This window comes from Garra rufa, chromosome 7 (assembly GCF_049309525.1).
Source record: "Garra rufa chromosome 7, GarRuf1.0, whole genome shotgun sequence".
Lineage (NCBI taxonomy): Eukaryota > Metazoa > Chordata > Actinopteri > Cypriniformes > Cyprinidae > Garra > Garra rufa.
In genome coordinates this window covers 11,330,963-11,350,240 of record NC_133367.1, presented here as the reverse complement: position 1 = coordinate 11,350,240, position 19,278 = coordinate 11,330,963, and the positions used below count along the sequence as shown (strand labels likewise).

Below are 19,278 nucleotides of genomic sequence, written 5' to 3'. Positions count from 1 at the left end.
GATCACGTCTGGTGTGAGTAGCCCCATAGGGATCTATTGTTTCAATTCAAAATCATCATTGTGCCACATTTTTGTGTTCAGTGTGAAAAGGCCTTCAGTCTGTCTCAGTTTGTTCTGTTTCTTCATATCATTCCAGATGGACTGATGATGATAAGATCAGATCTCTGTGTGGAGCACTGGCTGTTGTCAGACTCCTTGTGCAAACAAAAATATCACTGAATTATTACAATTAATAGCAACTTGAATGTTTGGAAATGTAAACTGACACACTACAGCAAAAGATAGATAACTGACTTTAAACATTTTTTTATCTGGTGAGAATACTAGTGGCTTAAGACTTTTGCACAGTACTATACAAAACAAAAATATTACTCAGTTACTTTTGACCATAAAGCCCACAAGTGTACCTCAGCATCAGAAGGGTAAAGCCTAAAAGGGACTGTAAGCTAGAGATACTAAAGTGAGTTGATATTGTATTTTAATTCAATATTAATTTGTCAGATTTTGCTTAACAACTAAGTTTTAGTTCATTTGAATGAGGAATAAAATATAATTCTGTTTAGTGATTTTCATTGTTTAGGTCATTTCTAGAATAACTGATTAATCATCTGAATGTGACATTTTCATTCTGGTTCTAGGCTTTCAAACTGCAGTATCACTGAAGAAGGTTATAAAGCTCTGGCTTCAGCTCTGAGATCAAACCCTTCACACCTAATAGAGCTGGATCTCACAGGAAATGATCCTGGACAATCAGGAGTGAAGGAGCTCAATGATTTACTACAGGATCCAAACTGTCAACTCAAGACACTGAGGTGAGACCTGATCAAATAATGGTACAGAAATAAATGTACAATTTTATTTTTATTTTATTTATTTATTTATTTATTTAGCTATACAATAATCTGGATAATTTGTTGCATCAGAATGGTCATATCAGATGCTGTGTTTTTTTTTAACTGATGATCAAATTCAAAGTCTAAAAATGTGTTTCTTTCCAATAACTGTGACTATTAGACTTTGTTTTTGAATATGTATGTATTTGTTTATTGAAATGTTTAAAGGACATTTTGCAATTACTAGACCTCGGTTTAGAATAATAAAGTTGTTTTTTTTTTTGTAATGATTTTTGTAATGCGATGGATTTTTAAATCAGAACTAAATTGATCTTGCTTGCTTCATCTTCTCTTCTGCAGGTTTTTGGGTCCTGCTGCAGATGAAGGCTGTCAGTATGTGACTGGAATTGTGGGTAAAAATCCGTTACTCCTGAGAGAGCTGAATCTGAGTGAACATAAACTAGGAGACACACGAGTGAATCAGATCTCTGCTCTACTGGAGGATAAACACTGTCAACTCAACACACTGATGTGAGTATTGCTGCTTTAGTTCAAATCTTACATTACTTTTAATAGTACTGTTATTGTAGATGATAATATTTCCATATTTGTGTCAGAGCAGTTTTTTCTCAGCATCACTAAAAGCCACTATAATGTGAAGTTAAAAAATTAAACAGGCAATGAAAAATGGCATAAAGTTTTAAATTAGGGACTCCATGTTGCTTTAAGCACATCATTTTGTGCACCGGATGCAAATACTGTGAACGTTTAGTGCTGCACTGTCTATCTATCATATGTTGATGCCTCATTAAAAAGTCTTTTAGTTATATAGATTATATTTATGTAGAAATATATTGTTTTCCTTAAATGTTTATTACCACAATGCAAATAGCAATGTGTATAATTTTACCAGATTAAGTGCTGCACTTTTATTTGTTCCCCACCAAATATGTTTATTCATTAAATAAACACATGTGCAAAGTATAATATTTTATAAGCAAACTGTCTGATGTTGACTTGTAATTGTTTAGTCTAGAGTATGTTTGAACGTTGATCTGTGAGACTAAAGTGATTTATGACAATAGTAGACAGTAACAATTTCATTAGTTAACATTAGGGTCCCACTTTATATTAAGTGTCCCTAATACCTGTGAACTTACATGGTAACTAGATGTGTACGTAGCATGTAACTACAGTGTAAGTACACATTGGTACATTGTATCTACAGCTCTAATACTGGTGTAATTACACACATGTAACAACTCACTGAATAGCATTTGTAAGTACAAATGTGTAACAGGACATTGGTAACAACACTTTTTTCACTTCTGGAAGTACACATGTGTAACAAGAATTATGTAACTACATTTTGTAACAACAATATGTACTCACAGAAGTTTCCACACTTCCACACAGTCTTCAATACTGCAGTTACCAGGTTGGAATGCCCGGAAACATTATTGAAATCGTGATGATTCCTATGTAGGCTACATATCCTTTTTGTATTCATGTATTTGTGAACACTGAATTAGAATTAAAGTATCAATTTGTAATACCAGTGAACTTACATGGTAACTCCTCAGGAACTGTCTACTTAATATAAAGTGTAAAATGGTCACAACCTACAGAGTAATATATCAAATGTAAACCTCTGTGCAACACTTTGATTTCAGTGTACTTACATGATAACTCCTCAGGAACTGTCTACTTAATATAAAGTGTAAAATGGTCACAACCTACAGAGTAATATATATAAACTGTGTTTTCAAATGCATTATTAAATAGTTTACTTAATATGAAATTATAACTTTCCATCCTGTTCTGTGTGATTTCTGTTGCCAACTCGTTTCCAAGCATATGTAAGCATAATGTTTAACAAGATTACACTTTAAACCTTTAAAATAAATAACATTTCTAAAATCGTTTAACCATTTATGTAATATTAACTTCGTTTGTAGCGGTGGGACGCAGCAGGTGTTTTCTGACATCCCTGCGACTAACAATAAAACCATAAAATAAGCCGAACACGCATCATAATTATAAAATGAAACAATTTTATTTGTGCGCTATAAGATCTTCAGAATCCATACCATTGCGAGGAACATGCCCAAATTCAAATCTTTATCTTTATTTTACGAATTCAAATACAACCGCGTCAGGAAACGGCAGTTTTTACGGCAGGAAAATCGAGCTCTCATTGGCTCTCGCCAGCATTCGTCACAGTTTACGACATGCCGTGTTTCCGGTGATATGTGTTTGAATGTTGCGCGGGTGCATACTCTTTGGCCGCATTTACGGAGGAAAATAATCTGGATAATATTTCAGCGAATAATAACTTTAATTCTGCTCTGCACCTCAAACAAACCTACTGTATTCTGGCAGAGAGGACTGCGGCTGCAAAAGCATCGCCATTTGGATTACTTTTTGGTATGGCTGTTGATATTTTTGCATTAAATAAATGATTGTAATTGCAATTTTCTGTCTGTCATTTTTTTTTATTTACTGTAACTGTAACTGAGAGAGATATGGTTAACGTTAGGTTTAGAGGTAGGAGTGTGATTAGTGACTATAAAAATATTTTAATGCTATACTGTTAGTAAAAATGGTAATTTCCCTGCATATAGTTTTGTCAGTTACGATTTATATCCTTTTATATTTGCTATAAAATGGATAGCTTTAGGTTTAGGGGTAGGTTAAGGGGGCTAAAAATATAAATCGCGTATTAATAAAATGATAAAAAGGCATTGATACGAATATTTAATGAAATGAAAGATACGTAAATATTTTACGTTTTTAGCAAAACATACGTAGCTATTTGTACGTTTTAAACGTTGAAATACATCTAAATTGTGCATCTAAAAATACGTATAAATACCAACGTATAAACAATGAGACCAGGCTGGACCATTTTACACTTTATATTAAGTAGACAGTTCCTGAGGAGTTATCATGTAAGTACACTGAAATTAAAGTGTTGCACAGAGGTTTACATTTGATATATTACTCTGTAAGTTGTGACCATTTTACACTTTATATTAAGTAGACAGTTCCTGAGGAGTTATCATGTAAGTACACTGAAATTAAAGTGTTGCACAGAGGTTTACATTTGATATATTACTCAGTAAGTTGTGACCATTTTACACTTTATATTACGTAGACAGTTCCTGAGGAGTTATCATGTAAGTACACTGAAATTAAAGTGTTGCACAGAGGTTTACATTTGATATATTACTCTGTAGGTTGTGACCATTTTACACTTTATATTAAGTAGACAGTTCCTGAGGAGTTATCATGTAAGTACACTGAAATTAAAGTGTTGCACAGAGGTTTACATTTGATATATTACTCTGTAGGTTGTGACCATTTTACACTTTATATTAAGTAGACAGTCCCTGAGGAGTTACCATGTAAGTTCACTGGTATTACAAATTGATACTTTAATTCTAATTCAGTGTTCACAAATACATGAATACAAAAAGGATATGTAGCCTACATAGGAATCATCACGATTTCAATAATGTTTCCGGGCATTCCAACCTGGTAACTGCAGTATTGAAGACTGTGTGGAAGTGTGAAAACTTCTGTGAGTACATATTGTTGTTACAAAATGTAGTTACATAATTCTTGTTACACATGTGTACTTCCAGAAGTGAAAAAAGTGTTGTTACCAATGTCCTGTTACACATTTGTACTTACAAATGCTATTCAGTGAGTTGTTACATGTGTGTAATTACACCAGTATTAGAGCTGTAGATACAATGTACCAATGTGTACTTACACTGTAGTTACATGCTACGTACACATCTAGTTACCATGTAAGTTCACAGGTATTAGGGACACTTAATATAAAGTGGGACCAACATGGGCTATTAAATATATTTTGACCTCATTTATTAATCTGTTCATGTTAGTTTATATAATTAATCATTGTTCATGTCAGTTCTCAGTGTATTTACTAATTAACAGAAAACTTTTGAATTTAAAACTGTATTAGTAAATGTTGAAACTTACATTAAGGTTATTAAATGCTAGTTGTTCATCATTAGTTCATGGTAACTAATGTAGTTAATGTTACCAAGTGAAATTTCATAACTTGGATTAATAGCTCACATCTTAATGAGTAATTTTGCTGATTTTCAACCTTTGCATACCTTTATAACTTTTGTGTGGTTTGTAGTATATTTAAATGAACAATGTGTAGTCTTTCTCCATGTTACCTGCACACAGATATCACCATTTATTTGTCAGCAAAAGTCTGCTTGAAGATGCAAAACACATTAGAAATGTGATCATCATAGATCTGAGTCATTGTTCTTTCTCTTTCTGTCTTCAGTCTGTCTTTATGCAGTATTACAGAGAAACAGTGTCTCATCCTGACTTCAGCTCTGAAATCAAACCCATCACACCTGAGAGAACTGAACCTGAGTGTGAATAAACTAGGAGACTCTGGAGTGAAAAACCTCAGTGATCTACTGATGAACCCACAATTCAAGCTGGAGAAACTAGAGTTAGTATCATTATACTGTACAGCAGTTACAGTCAGATTAAAGTTTACTGTTTAGATTAAGACCACTGGGCTCTTGACATCTTTGCTGTGAAGCAAAACAGAAGTAAAAAAAAAAAGAAAAAGTAACAAATGACAGATGACTCTGACAAATTTATACTGAACTAATGATATATTTCACTAAATCTTTTATTAAGCGTACTGTATATTATTTAGTATATTTGTATAGTTATAAATGATAAATTACACTCTAAAATAGCTTAAAATTTATTTGATTTGATTGATTTAATGATTTTTGTCCATTAGTGTATTAGTGAATGTATGGCATTTGCTCATGATGCATCATAGATCTGAGTCATTGTTCTTTCTCTTTCTGTCTTCAGTCTGTGTGGATGCAGTATTACAGAGAAACAGTGTCTCATCCTGACTTCAGCTCTGAAATCAAACCCATCACACCTGAGAGAACTTATCCTGAGCGGGAATAAACTAGGAGACTCTGGAGTGAAAAACCTCAGTGATCTACTGATGAACCCACAATTCAAGCTGGAGAAACTAGAGTTAGTATCATTATACTGTACAGCAGTTACAGTACAGTCAGATTAAATTTTACTGTTTAAAGACAACTAGACCCAAGTCACATTGTTTATACTGTAGCATTGAATCTTCCAGCCTTTACCATTTGTCATAAATATTCTAACTAATAAATAATTAGATTTAAAATATCTACTTTGTAAACTTTGTAATTATTAGAAATATCATAAGATTTGCATCATCTGCTAAAAAAACAAAATAATAAAAAAATAAAAAAAGTTTCCAGCACACAGAACTAGTGACACGATCACAAACAGATTATGGGAACTACAGACTATATGCCTGCTGTTGTACGTTTGATAATGTAAGACAGTAACTCGCCACATGTGAAACTGATGATACTTTTATTAACAGAGCTCATGTCACAAACACAACACTCACATCAACATAACTCCTGTGTTCACAGCAAACACACAATGAGAGAGTGAAGATGGGCCTTACGTTCTTAAAGAGCAGACACTTTTAGACTGCAGCATGTTAGAATCAACAAATCATATTGCATTTCTCTATCATTCATCACAATCATCAACAGCTACTGTAGCTCTTCAATAAGATGATAATCATAGATCTACATTTACATTTTTTCATATAGCAAACACTTTTATCCAAAGCAACTTACAATTTAGGAATACAAGAAACAATTCATCATAAAGAGGCCAATAAAAACAGGAAGTGCTCGTAATACAAAGTTTGAGACATTATTCATTATTCACTTATTCCTCCCAGCTAGAACAGGGAGGAATAAGGAAAAGTGAAATTAATCTTGTTTTTTTATGATAATTCTTCTTTCTGTCTTTAGTCTGTTTAGATGCAGTATTACAGAGAAACAGTGTCTCATCCTGACTTCAGCTCTGAAATCAAACCCATCACACCTGAGAGAACTGAACCTGAGCGGGAATCAAATAAAAAACACAGGAGTGAATCACTTATGTGACGTACTGAAGGATTCACACTGTAAACTGGAGAGATTGAGGTCAGTAACATTCACATACAAGAATCAAAATGATGAAAATCACTTCAACAGTTTAAATTAAAACACTTTAGACTCAATATCTCATGATGAGCTTGACTTCACATTGTATTAGTACTTTTTTTTACAAGTAATTTTTTAAACTTCTGCTACTTAGTTAAAATATAAAATTTTAATATTCTGTTTTTGAAAGACAGAGAGAAAAAAATAGATTAGTTAAGTACAATTCACATTTTATTATTGCATTTAGATATATTCATATAGCGGTAAATAAAGTGAAATGTTTGCAAACATTATAGACACTATGGCCCGGTTTCACAGACAGGGTTTAGACTAAGCCAGGATTAGGCCATAGATCAATTAGGACATTTAAGTAATTTTTATAAACATGCTTAGAAAAAAACATTACTGGTGTGCATCTTGAGACAAAACAAAGGCACTGATATACTTTAAGATCAATCAGTGCAATTTAGTTTCATTTGAAACAGCTCAGACTTACATTTTAGTCTAGGACTAGGCTGAAGCCTTGTCTGTGAAACTGGGGGTATAAGCATAACTATAGGCTGTTTTAGTCCTCTTTACTTCACAACAAATCCTTTCAATTTAACGCCATTCAGAACAGAACAAGAATGAAAAATATTTGTTTATAAGCGTCAAGTCAAAATGAATGAATTGAAAGTGAAATATAAACATAAACTGTTGTTGGGCTCATGTAGCCGACCTCTCTGATTTCACACAAGCCCAAAAACTCTCATCTTCACAATGTATTTGTGTGCTAAACTATTATTTCTGATGTAAACTAGTCTTTGTACTTCACTCATGTTCAATATGGATGTCAAATGTCATTCTTCACATGAGCAATAATGTGTTTGTCACAACAGCACAGCAGTACGCTGGTCACACTGAACAGCACAGATTGTATTATGGACCATTTAAATGAAGCAGTGTCAATATTTGATGTGTTTGACTGTAATTTTGATAATTAACAGCTGCAATGTGTAGTTAGAAATGCTAGAACTGATCTGCTGTGTGTGTGCATGAGGCATCAGCGCCATCACTTCAATTATTTCCTTATAACAGCAGAAACAACATAAATACGTCATTTATTGTCAAACAGATAAGAGTAAGGTGTCATTTGAAACTATGAAGGCTTTACTTTATTTGTGTCAAATCACAACAAAAATAAAGCATTGTGCTTTTGTAAAACAAAGAAGACAAACAGGATGTGCTTTCTGTCTCAGTTTCCATCAACTTATTTGTGGAGCGCATCACAAAAATGAGCCAAAACTTATCACACTGTCACACTCAGGAGGCAGAGACATGGATAAAAGTAACACAATCGTGGTAAGTTTATTGATCAAGATGATATGGTAGAATATAGACATATAGCAGAGATGAATTCTTAACTGAACGGATGGGTGGAGTTTCAGGAGGTGTGGTTTGGAGGGGTGACTGAGGTAAATGCCTGACATTATCCCCTCCTCCAGTGGCGGCTCACGACGCACTCACACAACGTCGAGGACGGCCACGACCACGAGGGGCAGGACGATCCGGGTGGCTTTGATGGAAATCGGTGAGAAGTTGAAGATCGAGTACGTCGTCTCTGGCCACCCAGGACCTCTCATCTGGGCCGTACCCCTCCCAGTCGACCAGATATTATATACGGCCTCCTCGACTTCGGGAATCCAGGATTTCATGGACGGTGTACACAGATGGTTGATCCAGGATTTCAGGAGGAGGAGGTTCAGCTTCAGCTACGGCGGTGTCTGTGGCAGAGGGAAAATAGGGTTTTAGGAGGGAAACGTGGAAAGTGGGGTGAATTCTGTACCTGGGTGGGAGCTGAAGCTGGTATGTCACATCGTTGATCTGCCTCAGGATCTTAAACGGACCGATGTAGCGGGGATGTAGAGGTAACCTCAACTGAATATCCTTGGTGGAGAGCCATACCTTGTCTCCTGGTTGGTACAGTAGAGCAGCTCTCCTACGGGCATTGGGGAAGTCCTTGTGTCTACGGATGGCTCTTTGAAGGTGACGATGAGCTGAGTCCCACACTCTCTCACTCTCTCGAAACCAGTAGTCAACAGCTGGAACATTTGTGAGTTCCTCCGTCCAGGGGAACAGCGAAGGCTGAAAACCGAGTACGCACTGGAAAGGTGTTAATCCTGTAGTATCCTGGCGGAGAGAGTTCTGTGCATACTCAGCCCACTGGAGGAACCTGCTCCAGCTGTGTTGGTCCTCGGAACAGTATGACCTAAGGTAGCGTCCAAGCTCCTGGATCTTCCTCTCAGTATGGCCGTTGGTCTGCGGGTGATATCCTGAGGAGAGATTGACAGAGATTCCAAGTGATTTAAAGAAAGCCTTCCAGACATGAGATACAAACTGTGGACCCCGGTCCGAGACGATCTCCTCGGGGAGAACAAAGTGGCGGAAGACGTGCTGGAATAGGATTTCGGCGGTGTCCAATGCCGTAGGTAGTCCTCGCAGAGGTATTAATTTGCAGGGCTTGGAGAACCTATCAACTATCACCAGCACGCAGGTGTTACCTTCCGAGTTTGGGAGATCGGTCACAAAATCTACCCCGAGGTGGGACCAGGGTCTCTGCGGGATAGGAAGTGGAACGAGCTTTCCTGTGGGTAAATGACGGGGAGTGTTAGATGTGGCACAGACTGAGCAGATTTGGACGTACCTGATGACATCTTGGGCCATACTGGACCACCAGTAACGAGATTGAAGGAGTGAGAGGGTCCTTCTGCTACCTGGATGTCCAGAGCCCGGAGACTGATGAGCTGTGTCCAGAAGGTGTTGACGTTGGGAGCTGGGTACGTAGATTTTACCTTCTGGACAATCCGGCTGAGCTGGCTCCTGGAGAGTGGCTTGTTGGATCCAGGTGTCAATGTCCCACTGGATGGGGCTAATGAACAGGTGAGATGGAATGATGGGTTCTGGATCGGAGGAGGATTCAAGGGAGAACTGTCTTGATAGAGCGTCAGCCGGTATGTTCTTGGAGCCGGGACGATAAGCAATCTTGTAGTGGAAGCGTGTGAAAAATAGAGCCCATCTAGCTTGTCGGGGGTTAAGATGTTTGGCTTCTCGTAGATATTGGAGATTCTTGTGGTCTGTGATGATCAGAAATGGATGTTTAGCCCCTTCCAGCCAGTGTCGCCACTCTTCCAGGGCTAGCTTGATGGGGAGTAATTCTCGGTTACCTATGTCATAGTTTTGCTCCGCCGGAGACAGCTTTTTGGAGAAATAGGCACAGGGATGGAGGAGAGTGGAATCTTCGGCTGCTTGCGACAACACCGCTCCAACTCCAACGGTAGAAGCATCCACTTCCACAACAAACGGCAATTCTGGGTCAGGATGGCGTAACAGAGGAGCGGTGCTGAAGATGATCTTAAGCTTCTGGAAGGCTTCGTGGGCAGAGATGTTCCAACAGAGATGTTTAGGTTGGCCACGTAGGAGGGAGGTCAATGGAGCAGTTATAGAGCTGTAGTTCTGGATGAATCTTCGGTAGAAGTTGGTGAATCCTAAAAACCTTTGCAGTTCCTTGATGGTACCCGGCTGAGGCCAGTTCTGAATGGCGAGTATTTTACCTTGATCCATCTGCACACCCTCGGGGCTGATGTTGTAGCCCAGGAACTGCACAGAGGATTGGTGGAACTCACATTTTTCCAGCTTGAGATATAGATGGTGTTGACGCAAGACTTGGAGGACCTGACGGACGTGCTGGCGATGTTCTGCCCTGTTCCGGGAGTAAATCAAAATGTCATCAATATAGACCACAACAAACCGATGTAAGAACTCCCGGAACACCTCGTTCATAAACGTTTGGAAGACAGAGGGACTGATGGACAAACCATACGGCATAACAAGATATTCATAGTGGCCTGTAGGTGTTATAAAGGCCGTCTTCCACTCGTCTCCCTCACGAATACGAACGAGGTTGTAGGCACTCCGCAGGTCCAACTTGGTAAAAATGTGAGCACCACGGAGTTCCTCGAGGGTGGCAGGGACAAGTGGAAGTGGATATGGTTGTTGTATGAATTGAGAGTTGAGTTGTCTGTAATCAATACATGGACGAAGACCTCCATCCTTCTTACCCACGAAGAAGAAGCTGGAAGCAGCCGGAGATGTGGATGGTTGGATGAATCCCTGAGCGAGTGTTTGGACAGGGGATATATTCGGCCCTTGGGGAGTTGGGCTCCAGGTAGCAGATCGATGGCACAGTCCCATGGCCGGTGTGGAGGAAGATGGGTGGCAGCTTGCTTACAGAACACATCCTAGTAGTCCAAATACTCCGCTGGGACCTCCGTGGGATCTTGAACATCCGGACTTTCAATCTTCATGGATGCTATGGTGACAGGGGAAGTGGTAGATCGTGGTAATTCAGAAATACAGTTTTCCAGGCAATGCTTACTCCATCCAATGATGTCGCACGGGTCCCAGCAGAGTTCAGGATGATGAAGATGTAACCAGGGACGACCCAGGATGATATCCACGGAGGAATGCTCCAGTACCAGAAATTTTATCCTCTCTTGATGAAACAATCCAATCTGTAATGTGATAGTTGGTGATGCATGACGAATCCGCCCACGCCCGAGTGGTTTTCCTTGGATGGTTTTGACTGAGAACTCAGGATGATGACGTTGTGGTTGGAGATGAAGGAGATCTAGACATTCTTTCGCGATGAAGTTGCCTGAGGCACCTGAATCAATCAAAGCAGAGAGAGAGAGGGTACGTTCAGCAGTATGAACGGTTACAGGAATTAGTGTAAGTTGAGCCGTATTTATTTCTGAATGAATCGTACTCACCACCGGGCGTGGGGGTCTGACAGGGCAGTTGCGTAGAAGTTGTCCAGCATTACCACAATAGAGACAAAGTCCAGAAGTGATTCATCGATGATGTTCCGAACGGGAGAGAAGGGTTGAATCAATTTCCATTGGTTCTGGTACTGGAGCTGAAGCTGCCACCATAGCGGACAGAGGAGCGGTTAGAGGGGGCTGGCAGGCGGCTAGTCACTGGGACACCCGGGTGGTGCGTTGAAGAAAAGCCTTCAAACCGATGGAATCATCGTACAGCGCCATGGCTGCATGAATGTCTGGTTGGAGACCTTGTCGATAGGCGCCCAGCAGTGCGATTTCATTCCAACCACTAGCCGCCGCCAGCGTGCGGAAGTGGAGCGTGTAATCATTGATAGAAGAACCCTGCTGTAGCCGGAACAGTTGATCAGACATGGTGAGTTCGCTTGTAGTAGTGCTGAAAACTTCCCTGAAATGGCTCGTAAATTGTTCAAATGAGTTCATGATCGGATTATTGGCATTCCAGATAGCTTTAGCCCATTGAAGGGCTTTAACAGTCAATAGAGATATGAGAAATGCTACCTTGGCATTTTCTGATGCGAACTGGTGTGGTTGCATCTGAATGTAGAGTTCGACTTGAAGCAAAAAACCGCTACACTCAGCCGCCTCTCCAGCAAACAATGATAGTATGGCCGTGGGACTTCCTGAGGTAGATGGCGGCGTGGGAGGTGGAGTGAACGCCGCTCTGATGGCATTTACGAGCTCAGTGAGTTGGTGAGGTGCAGCGGTTTCTTCGGTGCTCATTTCGGTTTGGTCTGGTCTTCTGTCACACTCCGAAGGAGGCAGAGACATGGATAAAAGTAACACAATCGTGGTAAGTTTATTGATCAAGATGATATGGTGGAAAATAGACATATAGCAGAGATGAATTCTTAACTGAACAGTCCTTGTGATTAGCAGGTGGTGGAATCCGGGGAAGCAGACAGGTAAGCAGTTCATAGAATACAGTTGGGTCTGGAGTAACACAAGGCATGTGAACCGCAGACCAGACAAATGGTGAATGAACAGTCCAGGTATATATAGGGCGTGGTAATGAGGATCAGGTGAGTAATTAGAATTCAGGTGAGTTGGAACGGATGGGTGGAGTTTCAGGTGGTGTGGTTTGGAGTAGGGATGGGAAGATTCCCCGATTCACTCGGTGCATCGGTTTAAAACGTTAACGATGCGATGCATCGGTTTAAAAAGTGCGCATCGGATACAAATTGGCATTTGTATCGCGATGCATCGTTTCTAACATATCTGCATCGGTAAATCCCGATTTATATCTTTATAATTATTAGTAGACATACAATACTTTTATTATTTAGAAAGTGGAAGATATTGTTAGATTGTTTTCTCCCCTCTGAACTGTTTCGCAAGCACGTCTCCCTTCACTGCTGCGTGAATGACGTAGACTATCACAACACTACATAGACCGGGGCGTGTCCAGAAAGTCACATAGAGCAGGGATTCTCAACCGGTGGCCCGCGAGATGGCTTAAAATTAATTGAAATTTTATCCTAAAATGGTTTAAAGCACGGCCTCTTTCGTGTTCTGTGATTGATTGCTTTGGACTCGGCGCAGCAAGCCTCTTCGCACTGTTAAATACAGACTGAACAGCGGCTCAAAACTTTCAACCGCGGCACGCAAACATCATCAGAGACCTGCAAGGGACTTTTTTTTGGTCCGCTCCTGCAGAAATGTATGTTATTTTGTCCCACTCCCACCTGCAAAAGCCTACATAAAAGTAACCTATACCCCCGCGGAAAAACGGGTCTCTACTTCATCTCTTGACTGCATGAAACAAACCCTCGCACTACTGTAAAGGTAAAGACGATCAGAGTAATAGTAACAATGACACTCTTGCATATCGGATTCTAGGAACGCATAAGTCCGCTGTTGATTCATAAACTAGGCATACTTTCGGGGCTCTGATCCATAGTATTTTTGTGTGAAATTTCAAAATATTTGCATAGTTGTCAAAATGAATGTCTTGTGGGTGTTTTATAATGGATGCTCACCCATAGAGGTGGATCTTGTAAGGGTCAGTGGTGTTTATGCACATATGAGCACCAGCAACAACAGATATAGTATGCATTTGCTGTATTTTTCATTTGTATGTTCATTTTATGATGGATACAAACAGTAGATATTCAGTCAGTCCAGTTCAAATGGACAGGTTTAGTGAGTGGTATTTTGGCATCTCCCTGTTGTTCTGTTTGGCAGGTTCACTTACTTTAGAAAAAGTACTCTGTAGTTGTTTAGAATGTCTGAATTAAAGAATTCAGGAGCTTTAAATCTGTCTAATATATATACATAATCAAAAAGTCTTGGTTTTACTTGGTTAATAAATAATCAAACTGATTCAATGGCACCGCATCCTCTTTCACATCATCACATAAACTTGATCTAATTAGTTAGTGCTGAATTATCGCATCGTATCGTGATATCGGTGTGAATCGTATCGTATTGCATCGCAATATGTCACAAATGTATCGTTAATATATCGGATCGGATACTTTGTATCGAGATGCGTATCGGATCGGCATTATACCTTAGATGCCCAACCCTAGTTTGGAGGGGTGACTGAGGTAAATGCCTGACACACACACCATTTGTCACACATTTTTTTTTGGTTTTGTTTTGTAAAATATATTGCACATTTATTTCTTTCGTATATATGATTTTATTCAGTGCTGTATGTCGGTGTGCTCTCGGCGCTGACCACAGTCTTGTTGTTTGTCAGTTAATGATCAGTTAACATGCTTTGGTTTTATTAGTTCGGGAAAAATAACTGAAATCCCTAATCTGGTGAAATAAAAAAGTTGATCTTTTTCCTCTGTTTTATTTGCCTTTAAAATTATGTGAATTATTTTATTTTCTTCTTATTTTCTGCTTTCCCTCTTTCTGCCAATGTAGGTTAAAATACTGTGAAATGACAGATGAAGGTTGTTCTGCTGTGACTTCAGCTCTGAAATCAAACCCATCACACCTGAGAGAACTGGACCTGAGTGAGAATGAACTAGGAGACTCTGGAGTGAAAAACCTCAATGATCTACTGATGAACCCACAATTCAAGCTGGAGAAACTAGAGTTAGTATCATTATACTGTACAGCAGTTACAGTCAGATTAAAGTTCACTGTTTAGATTATTTTAAGACAACAGACTCAAGTCACATCCTTTTTAGTGCTGCATCTTCTGCTTTTTCTCCATTATCAGAAAGATTCAGCAATACTATTAGTTAACACATTTGTATGTGTATTAGAAAGAGCATTAAACTTGCTGAAATCTGACATGTTTGCTGTGAAACGAGTCAGAAGTGAAAACAGAATAAAAACAAGTCAAACAAATGACAGTAGATTATTCAATTACAATTATGAATTTAGACCTTTTAGGTGTTCATTTTTCTTTTGTGTCTACATTAATCCTATATATTAATCTAAATTAATAAAATGCACTTGTTGAGTGAGGACAAATCCAGACTTGGATTGTAACTAGTGTCCTCAAATACTCCTGTCTTGGTTTGTTTCATATCATTAAGATTTCATGATTAATGGATTCTGGTTTATTAGTGGCTGTATAGCATTTGCTTATGATCATCATAGATCTGAGTCATTGTTTTTTCTCTTTCTGTCTTCAGTCTGTCTTTATGCAGTATTACAGAGAAACAGTGTCTCATCCTGACTTCAGCTCTGAAATCAACCCCATCACACCTGAGAGAACTGAACCTGAGCGGGAATCAAATAGAAATCACAGGAGTGCATCTCTTTTGGGACGTACTGAAGCATTCAGACTGTGAACTGGAGAGATTGAGGTCAGTAACATTCACATACAAGAATCAAAATGATGAAAATCACTTCAACAGTTTAAACCAAAACACTATATACTCAATATCTCATGATGAGCTTGACTGTACTTTTTTTTTTTTTTTACAAGTACTAAACTTCTGATGCATAGTTAAAATATAAAATTGAGTTTTTGAAAGACAGAGAGAAAAAAAGATTAGTCAAATACAATTCACATTTTATTATTGCATTTAGAAATATTCATATAGCGGTAAATAAAGTGAAATGTTTGTAAACATTATAAACACTATAAGCATAACTGTAGGCTGTTTTAGTCCTCCTTACTTCACAACAAATCCTTTCAATTTAACGCCATTCAGAACAGAACAAGAATGAAAAATAGTAGTTTATAAGCGTTGAGCCAAAATGAATGAATTGAAAGTGAAATAGAAACAGAAACTGTTGTTGGGCTCATGTAATCTACCTCTCTGATTTGACATGAACCCAAAAACTCTCATCTTCACAATGTATTTGTGTGCTAAACTATTATTTCTGATGTAAACTAGTCTTTGTACTTCACTCATGTTCCAATATGGATGTCAAACGTTATTTTTCACATGAGCAATAATGTGTTTGTCATAACAGCACAGCGGTACGGTGCTCACACTGAACAGCACAGATTGTACTACGGACTATTTAAATGAAGCAGTGTCAATATTTGATGTGTTTGACTGTATTTTATTTTGATGATGGACAGCTGCAATGTGGAGTTAGAAATGCTAGAACTGATCTGCTGTGTGTGTGCATGAGGCACCAGCACCATCACTTCAATTATTTCTTTATAACAGCAGAAACAACTTAAGTACATCATTTATGGTCAAACAGATAAGAGTAAGGCGTCATTTGAAACTATAAAGTGTTTACTTTTATTTGTCTCCAATCACAACAAAAATAAAGCATTGTGCTTTTGTAAAACAAAGAAGACAAACAGGATGTGCTTTCTGTCGTTTCAGTTTCCATCAACTTATTTGTGGAGCGCATCACAAAAATGAGCCAAAATTTATCATATTACATTTGTCACACAGTTTTTTTGGTTTTGTTTTGTAAAATATATTTCACATATTTATTTATTTTGTATATATGATTTTATTGAGCACTGTATGCCAGTGTGCTATCGGCGCTGACCACAGTCTTGTTGTTTGTCAGTTAATGATCAGTTAACATGCTTTGGTTTTATTGGTTCAGGAAAAATAACTGAAATTCCTAATCTGGTGAAATAAACGAGTTGAACTTTTTTCCTCTGTTTTATTTGCCTATGAAAATTATGTGACTTTTTTTCTCATTTTCTGCTCTCCCTCTTTCTGCCAATGTAGGTTAAGAGACTATGAAATGACAGATGAAGGTTGTTCTGCTGTGGCTTCAGCTCTGAAATCAAGCCCATCACACCTGAGAGAACTGAACCTGAGCTGGAATAAACTAGGAGACTCTGGAGTAAAAAACCTTAGTGATCTACTGATGAACCCACAATTCAAGCTGGAGAAACTAGGGTTAGTATCTGTTATGAAACTGTGCCACCAGAGGGCGCCATGCCACCCCACGAGCACTCACATCACACGCAGAACCTGATTTTACCAACTGGACATGTTCCTGGATCAACATCTTAGTTGGCCCTGGAACAACATTGTGATTAACCAATCAGATTTGAAAATGCATTTTATAGTTCCCCACCGGGAACTCAAGCTGCGTTCGGAAACGCTTTGGGGAACGCCCTCAGAGAGAACATGCTCTGAAACATGTGAGAAATCCAATAGAACAAACGCGACGTCACGGGCAGATGACATAGGGACCCGGAAGCTATAAAGCACGTGGGGTGCGTGCAGCCGGCAGCTTCTGTCTTTCAGCTAGCGCTCTGTGTGTGTGTCTTGTATTCCCTGTTTTTTGTGCCAGTTTGCACAGCTTTCTTTTGAGGGAATATGTCTTTCAATCCAAAAATAAGCAGGCAATTCAGAACGTGTGTTCCCCCGTTTCCTCGTTTTTACGAGTGCGGATCCACACGATCTCTGTGTTGTCTGTTTGGGAGCGAAGCACGGGAGTCAGTTCTCGAGGGAGCTGACTGCCCGTAGTGTTTTCCCCGCGGCTCGGTCCCGTTTTTTCCGAGGCAGGACGGGCACTGCATTCGTGGGCATTACACATATATTGGGAGTAGGACTAGAGATGAATATTTTGTTTCTCTGCCTTCTCCCTAAATATAGCGCGCTCTGTCTCTGGGTTTCGAAGCCTGCACTTCGGTACTTCGTCCCTTAAGTCAGAGCTCGCAGCTTCGCTCGCGGGCGTTTCCCGCGGCTCATCAAGTCCCGTGTTTGCTGAGGCAGAGCGGAGGCTGCAGTCATGGGAATCCCCGTGCTGATGCAGCTGTCTTTCTTCGAGTAGATTGACGCTGTATGCATATGAGCAGACTATGTATTGATAGCTTGTTTCTCCCTGCTCTCGCTTCTCTAAAAAAAAAGGGGGCGGAGATTCACGCGGTTGATGTGTAGTTGTTCGAGCACTCACAGCCGCTCTTTAGAAAAAGAGGCGGGCTCTTTTCATTCATAAATGTGTTCATTCACAAACATGTTCATTCATAAAAAGTTTATTCATAATATGTTCATTCATAATATGTTCATTCATAAATGTGTTCATTCATATCACAATCTACTTACACTGAAATGTGTGAAGCTGAATATTTATCTCTGCTCCCATAGTTTTTAATTCTGAGGAATTAAAACAAATTACATGCTGCGGGGCAGAGCAGCCTATGCTTTTGGCCATTTATTGCACTCTCACCCTGCACTTTCCTCCACATATTTAATTATATGGACTTTTTGGTCAATATTAGCTCTTTTTTGAGCAGTTGGCAATTCAGCATTGAGATGTTGTTTTTGTCCACGTGGAAAGTTGGGGTTAAGATTAAAAATGCCTAGGAAAGTGTGCTTTCTCCAGTACTGAGGACCACTTATCTAGGTATTGTGTGGGATTTTGACCACGATGCAGGCACATTTGTCTCCTGCTCAGTTTGAGTCGGTCCCCATGGCAGTCGAGAGAGTGAGATAAGGCCAGTCACTCACTGTTACAGGCCATCTCCTGCCGGTTCGCCGCTTCAGGGTTCCGTTCCAATCTCTTCAGTAACACCGGAGGTCAGTCTTGAGAGACTGATTCCGTTTGTAGATCATTTGGCAGCATGAAACTCCTGCCAGATGTCTCAAAGAGAGAGGCTGCAGCATCCGTTTTTGTGCTGCGCCACCCTGGTTCTACGGGGTCCTTTCCACTCTGGTGGGCCGCAAACAAGTTCCGGTGTTAGAACAAGAAGTAAACACTCTCTTCAGGATGGAGGCCATTGAGGTGGTCCCTCCTCTCAAGAGATGGTCCGGGTCCTACAGCCGGTACTTCATAGTTCCAAAAGAAGATGGAGGGTGGCGTCCGATTCTAGATCATTAAGTACTGGACCACGCTGTCAGGCGCCTAGTGTTCAAATGTTGACCTTAAAAAGGTCGTGCTACAGATCAGGTCTGAGGACTGGTTTGTTACTGTAGATCTAAAGGATGCATACTTCCACATCTCCATCCTACCTCAGCACTGGAAGTTCCTGAGGTTCGCTTTTGAGGGCGAAGCGTACCAACACTGGTTCTTCCTTTCGATCTGGCTCTCTTACCCTGCACCAAATGCGTAGATGCCGCTCTAGCGCCGCTGAAGCTGCATTCGCATTCTCACTATATC

General features: G+C 39.5%; 1 protein-coding gene across 1 annotated transcript in view; it reads left to right on the top strand.

The window, feature by feature from the left end:
• The window catches only part of LOC141337916 (NACHT, LRR and PYD domains-containing protein 3-like), a 148,308-nt gene that overhangs the window by 120,354 nt on the left and 8,676 nt on the right, over nt 1-19,278 (top strand). The window contains exons 9-12 of the mRNA XM_073843492.1: nt 639-812; nt 5,167-5,340; nt 5,721-5,894; nt 14,656-14,829. Of these exons, the coding sequence (XP_073699593.1) occupies nt 639-812; nt 5,167-5,340; nt 5,721-5,894; nt 14,656-14,829 (696 nt within the window). The remainder of the gene's footprint in view (nt 1-638; nt 813-5,166; nt 5,341-5,720; nt 5,895-14,655; nt 14,830-19,278) is intronic.